A 25,600-nucleotide genomic window follows, 5' to 3' on the forward strand; every position below is an offset into this window, starting at 1 on the left:
TACGCCTCTCATGTCTTTCTTTTCTGTGCTGTGTTTTAGGAATCAAGACGACTTTGCCGTCTGGGTATTGAGTAGATAACTAGGCGCGAACGGGACTGCGGTTGTCACGTCTCGCTGACTTCTCTCTAATGAGCCTCTTGCTCGTCTCTTCGTCAAAGCCGCAAATATCCCTTAAGAACAAAAGTCTGTTTTCTTGTTAGTTCAGCACCGTCGATGAAGCACGTTCATTCTCACTTGTCTTCGGACGTTTCTTTCTCCCGCATATCTTCGAAGCTCTGCTGACTTTCCATCCAAGCTGTTGCTCGACCTCTTGGATCGACCTTCTTGACCCAAAGGTTGAAAGTTCCAGTTACAGGACGGTGGTCACTCACTCGGACCTCATGCCGTCTGTAATCATATTGCTCAACACGGCCTCGTCCTCTGTATAGGAGGCGATCACACCAGGCAGGGCTTCGTCTCTTCTCGCTGGTGTCGTAGTTGTCAGTACCAACGTCGTACTTGTAAGTTGGCGCGAATGTGATGGGCATTTCTTCAAAGGCTCGAAGCTTGAATGCTGGGTTTCGTCTTCGTGCTACCAAAAGCTGATCTCGTTCGAGAAGTTTGCCCAGATTGTTCTGTTTGACTGCTGTGACAACAGTATCACGAGACATGGTGTCAATTCGATAGTTCAAGTCGCCATTGAGAATACACAGCTCATGATCCATGATCAGACTGCCATCACCGCCACCAACGAAGCTGTCAATGCGAGCTGCAGAATCTCGTTCAACAGCAAATAAATTAGCTTCAAGAATGGCAGCAATGTCATTGTGTCGGGCGTTGGCTTGTGACTGTCCGGCAGCCAAATGACAATTGACGAGACAGATGGAAGTGTCATCAACTCGGAAGCGTACCGCAACACAGCCCTTGTTACCGTGCAAACCACCCATACCTCGCTTGACTTCGGCGCCTTGGAGGCCCCTGATCCTGTCGCGCAGGGTTGCCTTCACAAAGATACAGGTAAACAACCCAACCATAGGCGCTGTATGAAGGAGGTGATATAAATCGTCTGCTGGCATGTAGTCATCGAGGGTCTTCATCAAAAAGTCACGCCAGTCTCGATACTGGTGGCTCATTCGTTCCTGGTCTGTTCCGGCTTCTTTCTTCTTGGGCTTCAAGAATCGCTTGGCCGTCAACTTCTTGTCCTCCAAGTCCACAAGTTCCTGGAAACCAAACACAAGGATATCTGGCGAACCGCTTGACTGAACAAGATCCTGAAAGAAAGTCGAATCGCTACCGGAATGTCGTAGACTCGAAGGCGTCGATGCTCCAGCATTCCAAGTAAAGAATAGGGCTCGGATTTCGTCGAAGTCGCAGTATTGAGTATCTTTCGACTTCATTGAATCTTCCAGGAAGTCATCCTCAAGCAAGCCATCCCATGCCTTAATCTTGTTATCAGCCCCCAATGAAATGATTTGCTGTCGATCCAGGAAATATGAGCAAGAGGGGTCGGCGGCCATCTTGACAATGGGATTCTCGTGCCCCTGCCACTCTTTGAGAATGACCCAAGGTGCCTCCTCCACGTCATACACACATATTTTACCAGTGTTGTACGCCGCCCAGATGTAGTTACCTGCACTAGCCAATGCGTTGATCTTCCATGTGCTGATGTTCATCATCATCACACATGAATAGTCATTGGTATTGTAGACAGTCACCTTGCCGTCCACATGACCAAAGAAGACCTTATCCGGATGTGACTTGACAAGAGTGCCCGAAGTAACCTCGCCGGCACTATCCGCTATCAGGGGACGAACGAGCACTTGGAATTGGGTTCGCCCATCAGCTGTAGGCGCGAATACTCGAATCTCCTTGCCTGTTGCATGCCAAAGATAATCCCCGATAACCATGGAATGTGTGTGTCCTTTTGGAAGCTTGTAGCTCTGAGTGGGATGTCCTGTAATGTTTGCAACTGCTTTCTCATCCGGTCCCCACACGAGTAGAGTTCCCGATTCATCCATAGTCCAGATTTCGTTCCAGTGTCGGAATATTCGTACAACTTCGTTTCGACCATGGACATTTGGCTTGCTCGGTATTATGGCATGCGTTGCCACCTCGACTTCCATGAGGTCTCCTGTATTGGTACCGATCCATAGCCTCTTGCCTTCTTCTCGCGGGTCAGCGGCAGGTTTGAAGCTTACCGCGGTCGCCTTGACTCCCTCAGTATGCTGCAAGCTCATGATTTGCTCGCCGTCAATGAGACTCCAAACTCTTGTCATGTAACCACTGGCGCAAATAAATTCACCACAAACGTCGAAACTTCTCGCATCATACTTTGTTGGAATCTCATAAGTTCCATGCTTGCTGAAGGGTGGTCGTCGATTGGTGTTTGAAGCCTCGGGATATGTCGTGACGTGGTGGATAGGCTCAGCCTTCGGCGCAATCTTTGCGGCAACTACTGGAGTGGACTGTACAGACTTTGGAGGTGTGGCAGCAGCAATCGGGGCGGCAACGGTCGTCGGGGCAATACGGAACTCGGCTGGTGTTCGGTCAGATGCTCTATCTATCGTCATAGACCTGCCATGACCTCGTGAAGGAGCCGCAAGCTGTTGCTGAGGTTGCTGTGTCGTAGGGGTTGAAACCACTCGCTTGGGGGGTGAAGAAGTAGGCGCCGGATCGACGGCTTGCACTGCTGTCGTTGCAGCGGGGCGTTGTGGTCGTGGGGGAGGTGGCATGCTATTACTATTATTGTTTACTGGAGGAGGTCGAGGCGGGATGTCAAAGTTTGCAGGTCTTGCTGGTAGTGCTGGCCGAGGCTCGCCAGTTACCTGAGGAGTTATATTGCCTCTCGAGAACCCATTGGCCTCTTCACGATCCTTTCTCATAGTCGTGATCGAATGATGAACAGGCGGAGGATCAAAACCCACAACCACAGATTTTGGCCTGCTTGGTTCAATGTGCGATTGTGGCCTTGGTCGCGTTGGTAGTTTTGGAGGTGTCTCCTCTCCAGATCCCAAGCTACTCGGCGGACTGTTAAACGGCGAGTTTTCTTGGGAGATGCTGCCCTTCCCAATGACTGTTGGCCCAGAAAGAGATGTAATCTTGGGAGGCGCAGGTATCAGTGCCTTTTCATTGCGAGGGGCTGGCGGCGGTGGAGGAACCTTGGGTTCTCGAGTCCTGATCAGCTCCCCAGAACGTCTAGGTGGAGGCGGTGACGGTGGCCTCGAACCGCCAGGGCGAGGAGACTTAGGAGTATTGAGAGATGGTGAAGTATTAAGTGATCGACTTGGAATCTTGAATGATCGGCTACCGCCAGTTGGTGTTTGAGGTGTCGCGACAGCATCTGGGTTTACGAATGAAGGTTGGTCTCCAACTGCGAGTGCTGATATTCGACCCTTGGGGGGTGATTGAGGTGGAAGAACTGTCACAGCTGGAAGCATAGCCGACGCAGGTGGTTGTTGCAGCTGAACTGGTTGTGGTTTCGGGGTCGGAGCTGGTCGTGCGGACGTCGGTGGGGGAGGGGCATCGTGATTCACAGACAGTGCCGCTGGTTTAGGCTTTGGTCTCGCAGGGATTGCTGGGGTTGAAGGACTGGCCGGCGGCACTTCTTGTCCAGGCTTGAAATCACGTAGACGGTTCGGTTTGGGAGCTGGGGAGATAGGTCGTGAAGGAGGCCCGGTGGCAGCTGGAGCTGTAGGAGGTGGAACATCGACAGGTTTGCTGACGTTGGAGTTGGTCGAGTTGCCCATGTTCTCGAATCGGGCTCGTAACGAGGATACCGGCTTCTGTATGACTGTTAGCTTTATAGATACCTGAGACAATGAGAGTCCATACAAGTGAAGAGCCATCAGGCCCTTCTCCATTGGTTGGCTCCATGATAATAAGACAAATGCTTCCTCTCGACAGCGAGGGTCGAGGGTGACTCTACCCGCTACACCCACGCCCAGTCGTCTCACTCATGAAGGCATCAACAGTCGAAAGTTGAAGCTGAATCCGGCGCGACAGGTCGTAGTAAGCCAGAGTCAAGCAAAGGGAGTGTAATGAAGAGCCAGAATTCGAGACGGTAAGTTAAAGCTCCAAAAGTCGGCACTGGGCAGTGACAAGGAACGTTGGGGGTCGACGAAAGAGCGGGTGGGTGATGTTAATGTTAATGACAGGGGCCTTTGGCGAGAACCAAAAGAGTCTCGTATCGTTGATATCGTGGTGGAAGTGCGTGGAAAACTAGCGAGGGATGTTTTGGAGAAGTGTCTTGTTTTTTTCTCACTTCAAAGTCCCCTATTCTCCTCGTGGCTTCGATGTCGATCTTGCTGCGAGTTGTCTTGCGTGGTCTCTCACAATTTCGAGCTGGCTGAGCCACCCTTATGTCATAAGTGGGTGCGTCTAGCGTGGTTCTTGGCACTGTAGAGACATGTGTTTTGCAAAAGGTCAGTACTGTGCATATAGGTTCGTTTCATGAATGATGCACTGTAGAGCTACCAGGGTCAGTGATTTCCGCTAAGGCTTCAGGGGTGTATCAGCGGGGAAACCATCGAAGTTCAAGATGTCCACGCGGTCAGTAGAATACAAGGGACGTCATGATATAAGGCTAATCGCTAAGGGAAAACATTGTTGCAAATAGTTTAAGGTTATTCCGAGGTCTGTGATAAGTTATGTTGCCCTAACTTACGCTGAAACCTATATCATGCTAAAGGGTACTGAAAATTGTCCGATTTAGTCGTACCTGTTGATCGACTGTCATGAAACAGTTGCACATATTTACCTGCAACTCGGAGAAAGCTACAGATATTTGTTAGAGATGGCCTCAAGATAGGTGCTCAAAACTCATCATAAGACTTCACTCCGGATTGTCGACTGGCCACAAGGAATCAAGTGCCGATCGAGCCAAGAGAGAGTTCACATATCATAAAGTTCAGATTCAACTCGCCACGTGCCATCGAAGCACAAATGAATTGATCCCTGTAAAAGCGATGCCTGTGACCTTTCTAACGGCAGTTTGTGGTTGCCGCAACGCCCCAAGGTGAAACTGTTCTAGCGGCGGGAGATGGTCAAGTCAAGCACTGAAAACCACCGGACCTCTTCAACGGTACGTACCAAATCCGGCGCCAAGCGGCAAGGTCTGGACCTCGAAAGGAACCTCTCGGTTCATCATGTCAGGCCATTCCACTTACACCTTAACAAAACCCTGCCTCTTACAATCTTTCAATCCTGCGTCCCGATTTTCGCTCTCAAAATTTTCAACATCAATCTGAAGTGCTGATTATCGCCAAAATGAACACTGTAAGTTTAGAACGAGACAAATCCGATTATTGCGCCTTTGATACTGACTGCTCTAGGTCAAATCTTTCTGGTTCGTACTTTTGCGCCTCCGATTTCCGCTCCCCCGATCTCTAGCAGTTCCAAGCTGACAATGTTAACTTTAGGCTGGGCTGGGGTTCTCTTTGCGTCGGTAAATAACCTCACAATTGCTTCTTCCCTAGCGCAATTAATTGACCATATCACAGCTGGTGGCGGTGCCTACTACTTCGCTAAGCAGCAGATCAACGCCGACCGACAGGCCAAGATGGAAGCACACCGCAAGAAGAGACAGATGATTGAGAACTTGGAAACCACAGAGGGCAACGGAAGCCCTGCCCGCACTGATAGCACCGGCTCTCCAAGCCAAGAAGCAAGCAGCGACCCTGCCCCTACGAGACATGCGCCCGAGACCGAGAGTCAGCGAATTGGAGAGAAGAGCAAATACGAAAGCGCAAATGTATACCGAAGTCCAAAGGGAGATCGATTCTCTTAAGCTCACAACCTGGAAAAGTGTATATGAGGAGAAGGCTCGGTATTGGAGCTGTGTACAACAATTACCTTAACGCATCGTCATTATGAATTACTAGAAAAGGCAAAGGATTTCAGATTGCTTGGATATTTCGGACTGAGAAAACTATCACACTGAATTTATTTCATCTGCAATTGTACGCAAATTTGCTCACCAACGCTGTCATATTCGGTGATAACCTAGATGCAACACATTACGGACAAGACCGGTTGGGGTGGAGCCTTGAACCTGGTTCCGACCTCGCTTGGAGCTTCTACGGAAAGAATCGCTCTTTTCTGTGTTGCTGCAACGTTAGCACACTCTCACTAAATCAGTATTACGAGAAATTGAGTAAGGGATGTTTCTGAGATGGTACAGGTAAAGTGATGTTATTCGCGGCTCGTCATGAGCGTCATACTCGAATTACCGCTGGTGCAGCCAAGCCACGTGTTGAGAGACCCGGCAATTAGCCGCATTCGTTGAAGGAGGCCTTCTTAGCCTCAGCTCCACCATAGCTTCAATAATCAACTTCGTTCATTTAACATTTTTATTGTCTTCGTATCAGAGTCTCCAGCGATTACTCATAACAATGGCTTCGCCAGAGCTGGCCATCGCAAAGGCCACCCTCTCTGCCACTCTCTTCCGCGCCGATCCAACATCTCTTAGCCGTCCAGAAGTCGATGCCTTCTTCCCGATCCTTACAGACGCCCTCGCCAAGTGCTCGCGCCCCAACGTCCAGGTCTGCTCCATCGCTTGAAAAGCTCTTCCCTCTGTACCCAAGCAGAAGTCACTAAATTTTTCGTGCTTTTTTTGGTCAAACAGAAATGCAAGGTTTGGATCATCGATAAAATTACGCCCTCTGCCGCGCGCACGACTGCCCTGGCAAAATACTTCAACGCCCTATCCAAGAGTCTACAGGACGATGGCTCACGGCCGAGTCTTAAGCGACGGAGACTGCATCTCCTGTATATCCTAAATGACGTGCTGTATCACGTCGTCACGAGAAATGACGACTTCAAATTTGCGACAGCTTGGGAACCCGTTTTGCCTGGGATGATCGCAAGTGCCGCCGCATTCGACAACTGCCCGAAACATAAGCAAAAGATCGCGGATCTTATTCGCCTGTGGGAGAACCAGCAATACGTCAAGTCAGGTTTCGCCAAAAAGCTCGAAGATGCTCTCGCAAGTGGTGTCGCTCCTCAGTCCGCCCAAGAAGCGCAAGCATCCAATGTTAGTCTCAAGCTTGCAAAGGAGGCGCCCTTTACGCTTCCATCCTTCCATGGTGACAGCACAGTGCCGTGGTACGATTTACCCGCAACAACGTGGCTACCTCACCTGACTCCGAATTCAACAAAACCAATGTTTCCCGACCAGATTCGGCCTATTCAACTCGCTGCTGGTCCTGCGGACAAAGTTCTCGTCAACGCCGTACAAGACCTCCTGGGAGAGGTTGAACGCATATTCTCGAAGGAGCAAAAGTGGAATGACGAACCCGGTAACGACCTAAATGAGTTAGGAGAACGAGTCGTTCTGGATGAAATCACGGGCGAGGTTATCGGAGGAGACACATACTACGGTTGGTCCCGTCAGTTTTGTGAGAAAATGAAGGAGAGAAAGAAGAAGAACAGAAAGGGGACAGACAGGGGTCGTTCGCGCTCCAGATCTCGCAGCTATTCTCGCAGTCGATCACGAAGTTCTTCACGCCCCAAGCATAAGCGCCGAAGAGCTTCCCAAGACTCAAGCGGTCGAAGTCTTTCCCGCAGCCGAAGCCGGTCATATAGTCCCGATAACGATCGCGTTGCAAAACGACCACGCAGTCCCAGCTACAGCCGGAGTCGAAGTCGAAGTCGAAGCCGCAAAGCACGATTTGAGCGCCCAGGGTACAGCAGATCACCGTCGCGTTCACCTCCGCGCTTTCAGGACAAAGACGCCCAAGACCGTCCACATCGCCCGCCTCCTTTTCCTCAGCAAGCGCCTGCAGCACCTTTTCTTCCTGTCCCACCACCAGGAGACTTCCCTGTCCCACCACCTCCCCCAACTGGCTACCAAGGTCCTTGGCCACCACCGCCGCCTCCTCCTCACATGGCACCATCCTGGTTCCCCCCTAACCCAGCCATGATGGGCCAAATGATGGGTGGCTGGAATGTTCCGCCACCTCCACCTCCGCCGCACAACGGATATCAAGGAAGGGGGCGAGGAAACGGATACCGTGGTAGAGGTAGGGGTGGATATGATCGAGGTCGAGGATGGTAAGGTGTCCAATGAGACGTTTGTAACAAGAAACACTATGTACAACAACATGCCAATAATAGATCTCTGAATTTGATTCACATCTTGTACACATAATCTGATCCATGATTTACCAACGTCGTAATAGTAATGACTTTTATTTTAGTCTTGCTCATTCATCGTCTACGTAAAGCCAAGCAGACCCTCAATTCGTCTTCCCTCTTTACACACAGCAAAAGCACAAAAACACAACTCAAACCCGGGATCAACGAAGAACCTACAGCTCCTCCATGCGCCCGGTTCCATGTCACGAAAGGGTGAAAAAAGTGACACAGCCAGAAGAAGAAAAAATGAAGAAGAAAAGGAACAAGGTTAAGTATTCGCCCCAAAGAGTTACACGAGAAGCGTAGAAATCCATGTTTTTTTAATGCTCGGTTCCCATCATGCCACGACAGGCAGTAGAGTATAAAAACACGCGTTCTTTTCTTGTCATTTTGAGAGCCAGAGCGGAACTCAGTAGCATTGTAATATCTGCACGCTTTTGTCCTCCCCAGAACAATCCCCCCTGAATGTGGTCTAGCTGAGGGGCAAACCAAGAAAGAAGGTTGAGGGGTCAAAAGGCGAAATATAGCGACGGTGCTCACGCTGGCCAGTCCCAATCCCAGTAAAAGCGACTGTATGTCGAGTACGCGTGTTCTTCAGTCCATTATTGAACCGCGGAAAACTAATCCCTTCTCATAATCATAATACCACTGCCAAACGACTATGCAGCAATGATCGTTATCCGAACCCACCAGCGTCCCTCTGTATTCGACTTTGAAAAGGGAATTCGTCTCTTTCTTATCCAAGTTCGATGTATTGACGAATGTTGGATAGCTGCAAACTTGGATTACCGACTTCGAGTTGATCCTACAGATTCCTGTCGCTCATGGAGATTGGGTCGGCCGTCTTGCAGCTTAAGCGAGTCGAGGCGCTTCGAATTGTCCTCGGTTTGTGGGTCGACTTCGTCTACACGAGGCATGGGGTTGACATGGTTTTGTACTGATGGCGCTTCGGCGGTTCCATTGCCATTGCTTTCCCTCTGTTGGTTGGCCTTCTCGCTCAGAGCAGCCCATTTACGCTCTCGAAGAGCTTCACGTGCTGCTGCGCTGTTCTGCTGTTCTGTGTAGTCGTGCGAGCAGTCATCAAATAACTGTGGGTTAATCTCCATGAATAGCTTCATAGCATTATAAACCATGCCGTGGATCGTTCTGTAACAGTTAGACATGGCCTTTACTTAGAGTATTCAACGTAACATACCTGTTCCAGTGGCCCTTTGAGTTCTCGTAGAGAGGAGCAAACATAATGGGCAGAATGATCTCAACATTGTCGCTGACAAGATTACAGAAGTACTCGTTGTTCCAGAAGTACAACGCTCGCTCGGCAACCTGGAAGTGAGGGCTGGCGACAGACTTGGCAAGCTGGTGGAACAGGGGTTCTTGAACCTTTGCAAACTCTGCAGGGTCCATGACCTCAAAGATGTCTTCGACTTCGTTGAGGAACATGACCTCCTTGGTGCTGTTGACCTTGGGCCAGTAACGGAGGAGTCCCAGGACCACCTGCGATGATTAGCATAACGTCAAAAGAAAAGAAAAATACAAGTTTAACCCACATCTTCTGTAAGAGAAGCATCTTTCTCCAGGAATTGCACAATACAGTAGGCAAGCTGAGGGTGGTACATGCTCAGACTCTTGGGCTTGTGCAGCGGCAATAGCACTCGGGTCAAGAAGATCTTGTGCTCCTCCTTCAAAGGGAGAGCAAATCCGTTGATAATAGAGCCAAGAATCTCGAGTAACTCAGCAATACCGTTGAATCGCTCGGTTTCGTAGGTGAATTGGAAGAAGACGTTGTTGATGGATCGTCGAATAAAGGATCGTAGGTTAAGGAATTTTCCGTAAATGCGATGGAGGGTGGTCTTCAAGAAGTCTCGCTCACGGGGGTCCTCTGAGTCAAAAAGCTCAAGAAGCTGAAGGACAAAGCTATGGTCAATGTAGGCCTTGGCGATGTTGGTGTTGAAATCCTGACTCTCAATGAAGCGCAGGAAGAACTCATAAACAACCTGGATATGCGGCCAAGCAACCTCGAGAACGGGCTCATCCTCTTCGGGATCGAAAGCCTCGCCTTGAGGGTTCATTGGAGGGGGGATCGGACGGAACAAGTTCTTGGCAAACATGTCGACAACCTTGGGATACATGGGTTCTGTGATAACTTGTCGGTTGTTGGCGACATAATCCAGTAGCTCGTGCAAAGCTAGCCTCTTGATCTCCTTGGACTTCATGTCACCACTCGCATCGTTAAAGTCGAAAATGACGTTGCACTGATCAATCTTTTGCATGAAGAGTTCTTGTCGTCGGTTAGGGGGGACCTCGTGGAATCCAGGCAACTTCTCGAGCTCGCGATGGGCGGAGATATCGAATCGTGAAGAATGCTGTCTCTTTGGGGTTCTGAGTCCCTCGGGAATCGCATCGCGGTTATCTATTCCTCGATGGATCAAGAGCGACTTTTGTCCAGCCTTAGGAGGGGCCAAATCGTGTGGCATCGTCTCGGCGGCTCCGGGGGGAGGGACATGCTGTGATAATTGTGATTAGCCAAAGCATCGAGTCTGAATAGTAGTGAGATTTATAACTTACACCTGGTGTCGGGCTGATAACAACAGTTGGCGGAAGTCTCGAGCTGGCACTTCCGCCGTTGGGGCTCGAAGCACCTCCAGTTGCAAAGCGATCAGGGGTGCTACCGGCCTGAGTTACATTGGACAGATTGGAGGGCTGCGAGCCACTACCGTGTTCGCCTCCATGTCCAGCATTGTTCTGTGGCAGTGGTTTGTTTCTAGGATCGTTCAAGGTCGACGTGGAGGATGACGGCGTAAGTACGGGGGACTGATTGGAATCCCGTGATGAGGGAGACGCGGTCCCATCCTTGGAATCCTTGTTCTTCTTAGAAGACTTATTTGGATCTTTCCCACGCGAGAGCTGGATGGCATTAGCACGATTAGAACTAGTAGAGAACAAAGCAACAGTGACATACAACTCTCTGACTGAAGCGCTTCATCTTGTCGGACAACAGCGTGTCGTGTGGAGGGGCGGTTTAAGACGCCCGCTGCTCAACTGTATGAGGCAGTGGGGCACCGGGGCAACGACGTCAGGGGCAAAGGGACGTCGAGGGTGTGATAACAGCTGCGCAAGCAACAATATCGATGATTTGAGGCGTCGTAGCGATGAGCGATGTCGATAATCGTTGTTAGGGGTCGATTTCAAGGTAAGAGGAGAGGTGCCAGCCGGGCGAGAGCGTTGTGGTGCTGTCGAGAGCCGCGAGAGCGAGAGCTTCTAAGCTGATGAGGCTGGGGCAGCGGATGTAAAAAGACTACTCGGGAAGCGAAAAGCGACGATTGATCCCATGCAGGAGAATAACGATGAAGCACTGAACCAGCCAGAGCTGAAGATCTTTGGTAGGTAGGTGTTGGGCGACAGTGCGTCGAGATGAGGTGCAATCAAGTGCGGTGCTGTGCAGTGCGTGTGCTGGGCGCTGGCACTGACTGAGGCGCTGGCTGGTACTTGCGCAGGAGGGTGGGAAACTGGAACGGGGGCTCGGCCGGGATGGTCTCTGCTGATGCTTCCTGGTGCTGCTGCTGTCTAGTCTTAGGGAGGAGAAAACGTAGTAAGATCAAAGGTCGAGAGGAGCAAGGTAGAACTGGAAGTGGAACGAAGAAGAAGAAATGTCAAGGACGCGGCGTGGTCGAGATGCTCACGGCGGCTTCAGACTCGAGCCTCGTTGTCGTCGATGAGGAAATCGGAAACTTTGTCGTAGGTAGCGGACGGGACGTGATTATCGTTGGGCGCCGGCGAAGAGAAGGTATTGTGCTTTGCGGGGGGGTGGAAGCTCCAGTTAGAGGGAACGCGCTTCGATTATTGGAGAGGGATGTCAGGTTCGGGTCATGGTGTTCGAGTATATCACCAGCTGTTAGTGACAGTGTGCAGATGCTGTGGTATTGCTAACAGATCCCCTAGGCATGCACTGGTGAGCTCAATTGGATTGACCCTGGTTGGGATGGCTAGGAACGGGCGGTGAAACCACTAAAGGCGCTGCAGAGGCACATTAGGGGGATGTGCCCCTCCTGAATGGACCCCGATGCTTGGTAGGAGCTGGTAAATAGGGAGAGTCTTGGATTAATGCTCGCTATAATTTTAAAGTACATGGGCTTTAATGCGTTTGGTATTGGCTATCTTTTAGCTATCATTTGTATCACTTGATGTTGTTTATAGTTAGTTCTACCTAAGTTCAATTGAAAGGACATCAAATACCGATCTGCCAAGAAGTGGGCGTCAAGGGAGTCAGTTGGAGTGCCACTAGGTGTGAGTTGAACCAGTCACGCGGCCGAAATTACAGGCAGGCTGTGTAAGAGGCCGGGCATTTAAGATGGGAATGTTCAGCCGCAGATAAACAGAATCTCAAAAGTCCGTTTTAGAAGAAATGATATCAGACGAAGGTTAGCATGTGCTTTGGACTCGAGCATATCAGTGATACTCTATTTCTAGTGATTGACTGATTGTAAGCTTATTAGTTGTCCTGTTAGGCATGCAGGTGCAGATTCTGGTGAGAGAAGGATACAGCTTAGAACATTCCATAGCTAGGATGGGAATTCCAAAGTGTGTTTCCAGATCATATCAGCTTTGAGCTAAGCAGATGCTTCAACCTTGAGTCTTTTCTCGTCTCGTTGTTTCTCTTCGTGAAACCAATACCCTCTCAAACCCAGTATTCGTTGGAGTTTGATAAGCCAGGTCGTAAGCACAGACCAGAAACAGCCACAGAAGTTTATCGAAATCGCACTGTCCTCTACCAGTGTTTCCAGGTCGAAAAGACAGTGCGTGAAGTTACCTCCCCAGCCACGGCGAAATCAACGTCAAGGGCACCTGGTGAGAATCACGTCAAGTCATCATCATCGCGTATCCAATGCAACAGCGGCATCGACTCTTCCCCTCCGTTAATTTGGGCAGCATTAGCACAGAGTCCGACTCATGAGCGAGTTCCAATTGGTCACTATTCTTGGGTCTGTTGTGTCACCGTCTGCCTCCTATAAACGTTAGCTCCGGTGTGGATCTAAAGCTTGTCAGTGTTGTTTTTTCAACGTAGAGTTTACAGGGCGACGACAACAGAACTTACGGAGTACATGAGGATACAAACGATATTCCTTTTATCAGAAATCGGGCCTTTTCTTTTGATGTTGCGACTACAATAACAGTCGGCAAGCGAAAATGGAGATTTCCTCTGATGAAAACGGCTATGAAAGCCTGGATGATACTCAACTAGAGAATGATAATGGTGGAAGAGCCAATGATTCGGTTCATCCAGATTCAGCGCCCAGATATACAGTCCCTTCTCGCGCCATTGGTGCTGTTGAGATTCCTGCTGTGGTTGAAAACATCGACCGTACTGTCAAGGCATTCGGCCGAGTGCCAAATCTCCAACATGTGAGAACTCATAGCAGTTCAACCATCTACTTCCGCTAATAGGAATTTAGGTCATGGATGCAGGGAGAAACTCGATTCCCCTCTATTTGACACCAGAGATACCGTTCTGCAAGCCTATAATGTCACATAATGCCCGCAGTCATAATGTCGTGCTGAAACTCACAGTTCCAAAACGAACGGGGCGTAAACGCAAGCGTGGTACTAATGGACCATGGGAAGGAGATGTTGAAATCAATGACGCTGAAGATCAACCACAAGAAAACAACAGAGTCTCTTCTTATGCGAGATTAGACGACCCCAAAGTATTGCGTCGAACAATGGCAGACAATGTCGACAATTATCAGGTCGAAGCAGTTGGTGTAATCAGGAACACACATCGATTTCGTGGACTTGCAGATTTTTACTGGGATATGTCCAAATCATCATTTGCGCAACAATACATGGACAAAGTGCTCCCTGGGGATGGTATGTTTTGTAGCCCAAAATCCATATAGGATACTAACAGCTTGCAGTCGACAAGATAAAGGAGTTCAAGTTCCAGCCTGGAACTGACAAAGGACCAAATATCGATATTCTTCCACCGCCAATGTTTACGCACATGAGCCTCCCTTTCAACTACCAATACTCGCAGAACCCTTACGTACGTGCCACTGAAGATGGCGGAACTGTCAACACTACAGCTGTGAAACAAGTCGGCTACTTCATTGGCGCAGAAGATCCTGCACCAGCTGGACCTCAACTTGAACCCGATATGACCGATCCCAGAATGGTGGAAATTATGGCTGAACTCGAAGCGGCCTTCGATGAGCGACCAGTGTGGACACGACGGTCTCTACTCAATCACCTTGGAGGCAAGCTCAAGAACTGGAACGAACTCAAAAAGTATCTCAACTACGCAGCTTATCAGTTCAAGGGAGGGCCATGGAGAGATGGTGTGGTTCCTTATGGTATCGATCCACGAACAGATCCCAAGTATCGAACCTACCAAACTCTCATGTTTAAGCTTCCTAAGCAGAAGCGTGCCCAACGCGGTCAAACGTGGAAATCGCTACGCAAGGTCCAGATGGGCCCGTTGAAAGAATTTCTAGAGGAGCTCTCGGAAAGCCACGTTTTTGACGGCGACACCTTTCACACTGACGGTAAAGTGTGGCAAGTATGCGATATTACCGACCCACTGCTCAAAGATCTTCTTGAGAATGCTGCTATCCGTCCTGAATGGGACCCAAGCAGCGGATGGTATCACGGAGGCCTGTGGGCAAAGGTCAAAGCCATCATGAAGACAAAACTGGTTGCCATTCAATTCGATCGACACCTTACGCGAGAAGATTTCGCGATGACGCTACAAGCAGGAGACGAAACTCCCATGCGATCCAATCAAGCAACATTCCATCTCCCTCTGCCTAATCTACGTCTCACAGACGAGGAGCTTACGCAACTTCGTGGGCGACAGCCAACAAAGAAGAACAAGCATAAAGGCTACAGCGTGCGTGTTAGAGACCCCAACGCAGGACCGAAGCGTGCACCAGCTGAGGAAACCCGCGCAGCTGAGCGGGGAGAAGAAGAGGCTAGGATATTGGAAGAGATGGGATCCGGGAATGAGGATTCGGATGATGATGATTCAGGGGATGATGAGGATGGCGACATCACAGCTGTACGGGACGAGGATATAGACAGAGAGATGATGTATGGATGAGGGGCCATACGAGAACCAGATCACAGTACCAAGAAGCAGAGCACACTGCAGTATGCAGTTAACTGTAAGGAAGCAGAGGGGAAACGCAGTCATCAAACAATTCCCTGCCGCGACTGTGCATTGGGCACGTTTCCAAACCTTCATTACAGTTTGTTGCTCGAGCTCTCGCATTGTGCCCCTATGGTACCGTTCCCAATATATTGTCTTTTGCCCTGCTCCCCTGGGCAAATGTTGCCAGTAAACTCCATGCTCCATGTTTGAGCTGTGCTTGGCTTTCAAACTCTTTGCGAGAAAACGATGTGAAATCTAACCTTTTGTTGGTAGATTTCGACTGTCCTATTATAGAAGTAGAGCCGGTTATCAAAACCATGCTCAAAGTGAAGTAAATTGCCAGCAATCAGCATGCTTCAATAGCCATTCTTTGCCATTTTACGCTGAAGTTACTATGCCTGCCGTGGCGTGTCGTTGGTTTGATCCGTTCTTATTTATCTCAACCCCCTATTGTCCCCTCACAGCTCTTTGCAAGCACTTTGACGTTCTTATTCCGCACGTTTGCAGCGCTTCGCAGTGACAGTGAGTCACAGTGCTCTAATTCACCTGTTGCCTGCGTTTTCATCTGCATATAAATTTCGATCTCACCCTCCTTCCTGCATCTCTCCGTTTCCACATCTGCATCCATTCGCATCAACACAGACCAACACCAATCTTTTCCATCATCTCCTCACCAAACAGAAGATGACAACCGTCAAACACAAATCCAATGGCGCGTCAGCCGTCGTGGTCTCCGAATATAAAACGGGGTCTGGCACCCTCTCCAGCAACAGCTTCTGGTGTGAGCCGTGCAAGAGAATCTTCAGAACCTGGCAGCAGCTTCACGACCACAAGGAAAAGATGAGCGCTCAAGGCAAGCCTAAGCATATCCACTGCCAGTTCTGCAGTCTTGACTTTCACACCGAAGCCGCCAAAATCACCCACATCCAGCAGGTTAGTTTCATCGCTTCTCTTCTCCTGTATTGCCCTGCTAACTCCTCTACAGGATCACCCCCAGGAACAAAACCTCTATTGCACAGGATGTGGAAAGGGCCCCTTCGTTCGAGTCGGTGGACTCGTAACTCACGTCGAGAAAGAGTGTCTCATCCTCAGTACCAAGACTATTGAGGCCATGCGTGAGGAGAAGATGGGATTTTCCCAGGCCCTCACTGCTCTGACCCAAGAGCCTCTCAAGAACAACTACGGAAAGTACATGCCCGAGAATGCGGACAAGGGTCTTCCTGATGCTACCTGGGAGTCAACCGGAAGCATTCCTGCTCCCTTTACTATTGAGCAGAGTCAGTTCCCCAGCCTTGGCGAATCTAGTTCTACCGCGCTCCAGCCCGTCAAGGAGAAGAAAGAGAACAGCTGGAACCAGGGTAAAAATCTGTTCCCGGATGCTCCTGCAGCTCAGCGCCCTACTCAAGAGCAGCTCAAGCAAGTCACTGCTCCCAGCGCCAGAACTGCTTATGAGCTCATGAGCGAGTTCGACCCCAAACATCCCAACTTCAACGTGGGACGGTTTTACTCCGAGTACACCCAAAAGTTCAACTGTCGCTTGGGGAGATGCGGCAAAGCCTTCAAGACAGCGAAGGGACTCATCGCCCACCTCACCTCTGAGGCTCACTCTACGAGCAAGTACCGCTGCCCCTACTGTCTCAACACGTTTGGATCACTTGCTTCGATCACCCAGCATGTTGAGTCCAACAGCAGCAAGTGCCACATCCGAGAGTCGGAGCAGTTCAATGCCTACATGGACCAGCTTCTCGCCAGCTTGGTTGATGTCAAGGAGAGACACCCAGATGGTACCGTTCGCTATGAGACGTCAAAGACTTTTGGCAAAGGTCCTAGCCCTGGCTCAGACCTCGTTCAGCAGAAGGAAAACCCCAAGGTCAACGGAGGAGACCCCTACGCGGGAAAGAAGATTCATTGGTAGAGTTGCGGAATGATTGATGCGGAGAATGAATTTGAGATTGGCAAGTTTGAGATGTGAGCTTGAGAGGCTACTGAGCAATGTACCTGAGCTTAGATAGTAGCTGAATGATTGACGATGCCCAGGTATTCATTCATTACCGTGAAATCTTGAACACTTCGTTCACTGTAAAATTATGTAGCATTGCATTGATTCAACTTACAGCAGCCGTAGCGGATGCACGTTGGGTTTACGCGTTCAAGGGGCGGAGTTGTAAATTTAGAACCGGAGCGGAGCTAAATGTGGAACCCATTGGCCCCTGATGACCTAAGCTTCACTCTAATCCAATACAGTACAGTGAGAGTAGTAGACAACACTCCCGTAATTAATTTCAGGATATTTCACAGTTCAACTTTGCTTTCATCATCTAATAATTTTGTGTATTTTGCGTCAAAAGACACGTGCGATATTGAGCGTTTGCAGCATAGTCTGTCGCTGTCTTCTCCTCTGGCCTTTCCCCGGATTCCGCTATCGAATAACGGCTTCTTCAAGATCGACTAAACGATACCCCTGTGTTCGCTACACTGGAACAACGCTATGACGAGAGAATTCCAATAGAGATCCGAATATTCGTTGCACGAGCGCTCAGCGAGAGAGTATTTGGACTGGCCTCGAGGTTACAGAGACAAGATATAAGCGGGCGCAATGGCGACAGCTCGGAGATGGGCGCGCAAGGTCGAGCGTTGCTGTTGTACTTTTGCGACGTACTTTCCACTGGCTTTCGTTTACGGTCTAACATCATGGGCGGTTTGGGTGGTTGTGTGTATTGGTAATGCCAGCAGGAAAAGCAGTTGGATAGGTAAGTCTGGACTGCATTGATGCTGCTGTTTCCATCTAACAGCTTTACAGGCACCGGTTCTTCGGTAATAGGCGTTGTACTTTACATCATGCTCAACTGGTGCTACACTACCGCTGTCTTTACACCTCCCGGCTCGACGACGAACGATATGGGTTATGGACTCCTTCCGACGCAAAATACGCCGCAGGGCACTTCCTTTACCGTCAAGAGTAACGGCGAGTTTCGGTTCTGCAAGAAGTGTCAGGCTCGCAAGCCTGATCGGGCGCACCACTGCTCGACATGTCGACGATGTGTTCTAAAGATGGATCACCACTGCCCTTGGTTAGCAACATGTATCGGCCTACGCAACCACAAGGCATTCCTCCTGTTCCTCATTTATACGACTGTGTTCTGCTTCTGGTCATTCGCGGTCAGCGGATCGTGGGTTTGGTACGAGGCGCTGGATGATCAGGAATACATCGATACTTTCCTGCCCGTCAACTTTATCATGTTGAGCGTCATCAGTGGAATTATTGGTCTCGTTGTGGGTGCTTTTACAGGATGGCATATTCATCTGGCTCGTTGTGGACAAACTACGATCGAGTGTCTCGAAAAGACACGATACCTGTCGCCCTTGCGCAAAACCTATAACTCTGCTCACAACCCCGCCAACAACGTACCGGAAGCTGCTCGCCATTTCGTCGACTTTCACACAAATGCACTGCCTGGTATCACTCGACCTGAAGAGGGCGAGGAGCGACGGTCGTACCCACCTGATGGTTCTCACCCTGTTCAGCTTTCATACGCTCAGCGAGAACGAGAACAACGACAACGGCGATATGAGGAGTATCTCGACGAACAGGACTCTGAGAAGCTCCCCAATGTCTTTGATCTTGGCTGGAAACGCAACTTGTTACATCTGTTTGGACCTACACCTGCGCTTTGGTTCTTCCCTGTGTCCAACACAACAGGAGATGGCTGGACATGGGAGGCTAGCAGCAAATGGCTTGAGGCGCGGGACCGACTTAAGGCTGAGCGAGAACAACAACGGGCTCGCGAGGTTAACGCCGGTTGGGGATCCGCAGATGATATTCCTGATGTCCCCGAACGACCTACTGGTGCAGGACGGCATTTCACCCCAGGACCAAAGCTCGCAGGACCTAAGACGATGAGTAAGGCTGATCGAGTTCTGGGCCGCGATCCTAACCTATACGCCGACGCAACACAAAACGTACCCATGAGTCGTCTCAGCCCTCGAGGTCGAACAGTGGACGACGAGCTTGCAGACTTGGACAGTGATAATGACGATGGCTTCATCGACACGAATAACCCAGAGCCAGAAAATGGCAAGCTGAGTCCAAGCTTCACATCAGAAGCTCAACGTCGTGACGACGCTGAGGCTCGCGCTCTTGAAGTCGTTACTAACGGTAACTGGGGCCGCGGCGGAGCGAGCGGCATGCTTCGAAAGGGAAGCTCACAGAGCAGCCCCCTTAGCAGAACACCCAGCAACATCAGCCGTTCAGGGACACCAAAGTTCCAAGACGAGGGTGTGGATTAGACATTTGGAGAGTTGTGTTTTCGAAAGCAAATGAAATGAATGAGGTTCCTCGACGTTTAACGTTTCTTGTCACGAGATGAGGAGTTTTGTGTTCTATTCTTTTATTTCCGTGTTCGATCATCAATTATTATCATTCTCGTACAGAGTACTTTTTATCCAATACGTTTTTGGCGGAGTTTTAGTCAACGGTGTATGATCTGATATCCAATATTATTTTGACTTCTACCCTTTGCTCTGGATCCACGGGTGTATATCTACTATAGATCTGCTCTTTTGCCAAGCGTGACTCGTGTGATTAGTCTAAAACTGCCGAGTTGAGATCGTCCACGTTTGTGAGATCTACAACACCAACACCCCTTGATCATCGCCATGTCACTTTAGGGAAGAAATGGGTTACACCGCCAATCTCACTCCCTACGACAGTGATATCGCCTGTCAACCGAGAACTTTGGCGTGTTTCAGAACGCTGGATTGACGCCGTCATGCCCTGGGTTCTCGGCATGTGCCCGCAGGAGTATCCCAGGCCAGCTCGCAGCAGGGAACTTGGCGTCATTTGGCCAAGTGAGGCTATCCACATAAGGTATTTCCTTCGCTTGACTGACAACTGCGTCACCTAGGCACTTTTCTGCATCTAATCTCGGCAGAAGCGTTTCGATCTCGACGTAGTATTCGTCAACGCCTAGACTTGTCCTGTAATCTTTCGATCCAAAGTCAGACAGCACGCCGAGGCGTATGAGACGGGACAAGGGGTCTATTCGCTCCGCTATGCCTGGTGACGTATGTACGGCGATGGCAATCCAGACTTGATGTGACGCAGCTTCAGAATAGCCGCTTTTGACGAGATGGGCCTTTGCGCAGTCGGCAGAGCAGATCTCAAAGCGTTGCTCCCCATTGTAGAGATGGCTTGCTCCAATATCATGATGGATGGCTGCTACAAAGAGAAGTGGACTCTGATCTTCAGATTTGAAGGGAGAGTCTTCTTTCTCGGCGATATACCGAGCTAGAAGATAGACCCGAAGAGAATGATTCAAGATAGGGATAGGCAAAGCATCCCTGGCGAGTTCAAGAGCTGACAGACAAGTGTCAGTCTGAGGTATCTTTTCCAGTACAAGGGGGTTTATGTCGCTCATCATGACTCTCAGACGATATTCATAAAGGAACGTTACAAATGCTACGCTTTGAGATGAAGCTAACATCCCAAGTATCTTCTTGTCCATGTCCAAGCGGGGTTGACGTGAACGCTTACAAAGCTTGCAATGTCGAGCTGAAATGACATCTTGAACTCCACTATCCAACCCCCCTCCCTCTTCCAGAAACTCAGAATAGCCTCATTCTCATTCCATACGACATGCTCTTCTCAACGGGCGCACACCCCCCCAGCGACGATCTTGCAAGATCAGCATTGGAGAGGGGGGACCCTGCGGGGAAGACGCGACGAATATGGAACAAGCGCCTTTTAGTGAGAACCGTAAAATAAGAACGAGGCGGTCTCGTCGCTGGGATTAGAAGGTTGAACTTGTGGAGATTAGTTTATAGCTATTCTGTTAAGGAACAGGGGTAACAATACGAGAATACGAGTCACAGGCTTCATCAGAGATGCATGTGTTTATAAAATAGTTCATTTCTCATTATTCCCTCTTCGCCCTTGAGTCAAGGCCAAGACCTCTTCTACAAAGGGGTGAAGGGATCACTATGGCCTATCCCCATATTGAGGGGGTGGCCCAGTAGCTTGTTTGTTTTGTTTGTTGTAGCGTGAGCCACCGGTATGTGTATATCATGGTTTCCCTATGTCGATCCATTGTCCCATCTCAGAGGCCTCAAAAAGTGAGGGATATCTCCATCTTCTCCACCAGCCATTCCATCCTCCCTTATGCCCGGTCAATAACCTTCTTCCTATCATCTCGTCTTCCGTGCCAGGTGACATTGATGACATCAGATTGTAGCAGAATCAACAAGAGAGTCAAGAGATGAGAGAGAGATATTGTGGGCCAAGTAAAGTGAGAGTGCTTTCAGCAGAAAAGAGATATTTCCCAAGTGTTTGGCTCCCCTGCCTTGTGCCGATCTATAATACGTGAATTCCGGTATTCCCCAGTGCAATGCAAGTTTCCCTGACGCTCCCAAATCACGGCCAAGCGTGGTGTATGCAGACTCCTTTTTCATTCCCGTCCCAATCCTTTGATCCATCGAGGCAGCTTCAATGCCTCGATAATAAAAATAATATAAACATAGAATCCCAATAATGACCAACACCGTCCACGCTAAAGGGGGTATTTGTCCATCTTTAACTGTTTTTTTCATGCGCCGTATTTTTAAGGAAATCGTCGTGTACCAGAGGGTACTGTTAAAAGGGTTATTCAAACGCTTCAACCCTGCCTTGGATAAATGAAAAGAAGAAAAAATAAAGAAACAAAGTAAACAGTAATGGCGCAGGCTCCATCCATCAAGTCACAGATCCCTTCTGTCCCATCGCGTGTCGCGCCAGGATCCTCCTGGGATCATGGAATAAAGATGTGTGACTAACATCGTGGGATGGCTTCGGATATCCTTTGCCCAAGATCCTTGTCGATATCAGACTTAAGCAGCGTCCAGATCCAGCTTCGTCAGGCTCAGTATCGATCGATCGAGAAGTGAATGGTAAAAAAGAATTATATCCAAGAAGGTTGAAAAAAGTGTTCGTACAGATGAGATAGATGTGACTCAGTTGGTAATCAATAGCTGTCAAAGCTCGTCTTCTCGGAGCTAGACTTTTCAATAGTACTTTTAGGGCTGGTGTTGATCCGGCTGAAGACCTTGCCACCGAGACGGTTGAGCTTGTTTCCGTCTTGGGTGCGGCGAGGAGCATCGATCAACATCTTCTGGACCGAGTCGACCTTAATCTTGCAGAAGAGCTTAGAGAAAAGGTACTGGTCACCAGCGTGGTTGAGGAGAGGCAGGGTGCGGTAGCCCTGTTTGAGGTTGGTGAGTTTGGCGGTGTAAGTAGCGACGGCAGGGCGCTCGTTGTAGCTCTCGCCATCGTTGGAGAGCTTGACCGACCAGCGAACAAAGATCAGGTCAGGGTGCTTGGTGGTAACCTTGAACTTGAACTGCTTGTCGAACATGGGGTTGAAGCCGTTCTCGCGGATCACCTCCGTCTGGACTTTGAGGGGCGAGTCGTGTTCCATGACCAAGTTAGAATCAGCCTCCTTCTTGTCGCGCTTGTCGTTGGCGTGGAAGATCTCGATCTCCACGTAGGGGTCCATAGACTTATTGGCGGGGAGGTTGGCAGGTCGCATAAGCTGTTGGGCAGAGATGACATCAATGCTGAATGAGACAACACTGCGCTCCTTCTTGCCCTCGGCAATGTCAGAGTTGTAGGGGAGAACTTGAATGTCTCGGAGCTCAGCGGGCTTCAAGACGTAGCCAGAAGCATCCTTGCCATCGAACATGGCACGGTTGAGCTGCATTCCGAGGTCGAATGTCTGCCAGTTGAGAGCGGCCATCTGGACACCGCGTCGCCAGTAGATAAGGGGGTCGAAGTTGTTAGACGTGATGCGGGTTCGGTCGGGGTAGACGCGCATCATGTAACGCATGTTGTGGATATCAAGTGCCATCTTCTGGTCTTTAGCACGGGAGTGCTTAGCAAAGCTAGACTCCATGAAGGAGAAGATGTGGTTGTACTGCTTCGCGTCCACTGTGTCAAAGCCAGAGAACTTTACACCAGCGCAGTAGACACCCAGTTCACCAAGGACCTTGACAGTCTTGTTGGGGGCCTTCTTGGCTGGCTGCTCACCGGCGCTCTCGTTGTCGCTGGTGCTGCTGCTCATCATGTCCTGAACACGCCCCTCGGTGATAGTGTTGACACGGGTCTTGCTGACCAATCTTCGTGAGGAGTGGCTGGGTGTCAGCATAGGGCTCTGGGGAAGGGACTGAGATGGCATCAAAGGGGTGCCATCAGGAGCCGAAGGTCGCATCATGGGCGAGTTGAGGCTGTTACCCCTTCGTCGACCACGGAAGTCATTACCCACGGAAACAGGCTCTTCCTTGATCTGAGGCTTCTTGACCTTGATGAGGACACGTTCCATAAGCTCAGAGGGGGTGGGAAGCTTATCGGGGAACGCCTCCAAAGTCTCGGTGACCAATCGTGCACCGAAGCATTCCTTGATGATCTCCGTCATTGTCGCCTGTTGAGCCGGGCTGCAGTGGACCTCAAGTGAAATCCAAAGAGGGTACTTGGACTTGACGAAAGCGTATTTGTTAATGGTGGTCATGACCTCCTTGAAGCTGATTGAAGTTGTCATGGTGCGGCCATGATTAACTTCGGGCTGGCCGTTGTAGCCGTCCCAACAGTCGACCTCAACACATCGGCATCCCCGGACAAGAGCTGAGATGTAGCCCTCGACGCTGGACTGACCAGCAACCTGACGACCGAGGAGGTAGGTGTTGTGGGAGCTTGAAATGAAATACTCGTTCATCGGGCGGTCCAGGACAATGTTTTGAGGCTCGGGTTGAATCACATCGTTATGCTCTGACGTCAAGAAACCAACAAAGGCGGCTTCGGACATAATCTCGGCGTTTTCTTGGAGATCGGCCTCATCATTGCGGTACTGACGGCAAAACCGAGAGAACAGCTTCTCCCAGGCAACGCGGTTAGAATCAACATCCTCGCCCTGGACGTCGCGGAGAAAGGTAAGAAACTCTGTCGAGGTAAGACCGAACTCGGGGTTGGCGGCAAAGCCACGGATAATTCGTTGAACATCGGTCCTTTGCTTCATGCGTCGAACAAAGTCCTTGAACTCCCTAAAGTTTAGTTTTTGTCGTCGTCGCGAATCAGACAAGTGAAAGTTGACTTCCAGGGTCGCTTGTGAACTGTAAATGTGAAGGTTCTGGCACACACGCTTCACTCCGGCAATATTCATCTCCTCTTGCTCGAGGCAGCGGACCTGGTCACCAAACTCCTTGGCCATCTCTGTTTGCCAATACTGGGCAACAGCGCGGTCGTTGAATGCCATCAACGATGTCATAAGTTCTTGGCGGTATCTCAACATGGCGTCCAAGAATTCTGTCCAGAGTGACAAGCTCTTAGTGTTGTCTGTAACAATGTGCAGAAATCTTGTTTTAGAGTTCTCGGGAACTGTGTAAATAATAGTAAACCACTTGTCGCTGTACTTAGCCGCCTCCTCTCCCAGGCCGTAGTCGATGATGTACTGTTGGATATCTGAACCTGTTCGGATCTCTCTAATCTCATCGACATGGAGAGACTTTTGGGGTCGGGTGGCATCCCAGGAAAGCTTGTTGGATTCGGTCTCGTATACGAGGTTGATTCTCTTAGGTCGGCTCTTCTTCGAAACCTTTCTCACTGGGCATCCATTGCGAAGCTCAGCCGGAAGCACTGGGCCAGCCATAGCTCCAGCACTTGCGCTGATGGATCCGTGAGTGCTGTTGGCGGATGAGGTGTTGGTAGCACCATCAAGCACAACCATGGAGATGCCGTCGTCGATGATCTCAGGCTCCTCATCGGTATCCGTCAAGGCGCTATTCTCCTGGGGGGCTGTAGCGTTGCTGTCACTTCGGCGTCTGAGGATGCTGGGGCCAACACTTCCATCACGACTGGCAGGGGCACCGGAGGATGGTCGTCTTCTACCTGTAAATCGATGGGCTCGGTTTGAGAATCGGCGAATGAGACCTCCTTTGCTGTTGTTGGCGACCTCCGACATGGCATTGTATCCAAGGGAGTTCGTACTTGTCTTCCGGGACAGCACAGACTCGGGCAACTGGAAGCTTGAAGGGAATACCTCCTCCTCCCTACCTCGCATGGGTTCAGGCGAGGGCTGGACGGAGGAGTATGTGGTTAGAACAGCAGTGTCGGGAGACATGAGTGGTGAGCCTTCTTGTGAGTTTGAAGCTCCTGATGAAGCACTGATAGCTGACATGGGAATGGGGACTGGTTGTGTTTGTGAAGGAAAGGCTGTCTGGACCTGACCTAGTTGAGAGCGTATTGATGAGGACATTTCGGATAGGTTGTAAGTTGTTAATGTGGATTTTGAGTCTGAATCAGAGCCGAAAGACATGGTCGTGCTG

At 50.0% G+C, this 25,600-nt stretch overlaps 9 protein-coding genes across 9 annotated transcripts; 5 read left to right on the plus strand and 4 right to left on the minus strand.

Annotated features, from left to right (window-relative positions):
- Positions 1-79: 79 nt before the first annotated feature.
- Positions 80-3,852, minus strand: FPRO_05804 (uncharacterized protein; the record flags this gene model as incomplete). The annotated part of the gene is made up of 3 exons (XM_031229352.1): positions 80-185; positions 235-3,761; positions 3,811-3,852. The coding sequence occupies 3 exons, from the start codon at positions 3,850-3,852 to the stop codon at positions 80-82; spliced, it is 3,675 nt and encodes a 1,224-aa protein (XP_031079597.1).
- A 1,392-nt stretch (positions 3,853-5,244) lies between these two features.
- Positions 5,245-5,764, plus strand: FPRO_05803 (uncharacterized protein; the record flags this gene model as incomplete). The annotated part of the gene is made up of 4 exons (XM_031229353.1): positions 5,245-5,253; positions 5,310-5,323; positions 5,397-5,422; positions 5,478-5,764. The coding sequence occupies 4 exons, from the start codon at positions 5,245-5,247 to the stop codon at positions 5,762-5,764; spliced, it is 336 nt and encodes a 111-aa protein (XP_031079598.1).
- A 604-nt stretch (positions 5,765-6,368) lies between these two features.
- FPRO_05802 (uncharacterized protein) lies at positions 6,369-8,032 on the plus strand (the record flags this gene model as incomplete). The annotated part of the gene is made up of 2 exons (XM_031229354.1): positions 6,369-6,518; positions 6,602-8,032. 2 exons carry the CDS (start codon positions 6,369-6,371, stop codon positions 8,030-8,032), a joined length of 1,581 nt encoding a protein of 526 aa, XP_031079599.1.
- Positions 8,033-8,897: 865 nt separating this feature from the next.
- FPRO_05801 (uncharacterized protein) lies at positions 8,898-11,095 on the minus strand (the record flags this gene model as incomplete). The annotated part of the gene is made up of 5 exons (XM_031229355.1): positions 8,898-9,258; positions 9,308-9,606; positions 9,660-10,616; positions 10,678-11,016; positions 11,072-11,095. The coding sequence occupies 5 exons, from the start codon at positions 11,093-11,095 to the stop codon at positions 8,898-8,900; spliced, it is 1,980 nt and encodes a 659-aa protein (XP_031079600.1).
- Positions 11,096-13,296: 2,201 nt separating this feature from the next.
- Positions 13,297-15,205, plus strand: FPRO_05800 (uncharacterized protein; the record flags this gene model as incomplete). The annotated part of the gene is made up of 3 exons (XM_031229356.1): positions 13,297-13,512; positions 13,563-13,977; positions 14,025-15,205. The coding sequence occupies 3 exons, from the start codon at positions 13,297-13,299 to the stop codon at positions 15,203-15,205; spliced, it is 1,812 nt and encodes a 603-aa protein (XP_031079601.1).
- A 735-nt stretch (positions 15,206-15,940) lies between these two features.
- Positions 15,941-17,171, plus strand: FPRO_05799 (uncharacterized protein; the record flags this gene model as incomplete). The annotated part of the gene is made up of 2 exons (XM_031229357.1): positions 15,941-16,189; positions 16,242-17,171. The coding sequence occupies 2 exons, from the start codon at positions 15,941-15,943 to the stop codon at positions 17,169-17,171; spliced, it is 1,179 nt and encodes a 392-aa protein (XP_031079602.1).
- Positions 17,172-17,852: 681 nt separating this feature from the next.
- FPRO_05798 (uncharacterized protein) lies at positions 17,853-19,543 on the plus strand (the record flags this gene model as incomplete). The annotated part of the gene is made up of 2 exons (XM_031229358.1): positions 17,853-18,006; positions 18,057-19,543. The coding sequence occupies 2 exons, from the start codon at positions 17,853-17,855 to the stop codon at positions 19,541-19,543; spliced, it is 1,641 nt and encodes a 546-aa protein (XP_031079603.1).
- Positions 19,544-20,001: 458 nt separating this feature from the next.
- FPRO_05797 (uncharacterized protein) lies at positions 20,002-20,673 on the minus strand (the record flags this gene model as incomplete). Its single annotated transcript, XM_031229359.1, has 1 exon — positions 20,002-20,673. One exon carries the CDS (start codon positions 20,671-20,673, stop codon positions 20,002-20,004), a length of 672 nt encoding a protein of 223 aa, XP_031079604.1.
- A 1,578-nt stretch (positions 20,674-22,251) lies between these two features.
- FPRO_05796 (putative phosphoinositide-specific phospholipase C) lies at positions 22,252-25,590 on the minus strand (the record flags this gene model as incomplete). Its single annotated transcript, XM_031229360.1, has 1 exon — positions 22,252-25,590. The coding sequence occupies one exon, from the start codon at positions 25,588-25,590 to the stop codon at positions 22,252-22,254; it is 3,339 nt and encodes a 1,112-aa protein (XP_031079605.1).
- Positions 25,591-25,600: the final 10 nt, after the last annotated feature.

This window comes from Fusarium proliferatum (genome assembly GCF_900067095.1).
Source record: "Fusarium proliferatum ET1 genome assembly, contig: FPRO_scaffold003, whole genome shotgun sequence".
Lineage (NCBI taxonomy): Eukaryota > Fungi > Ascomycota > Sordariomycetes > Hypocreales > Nectriaceae > Fusarium > Fusarium proliferatum.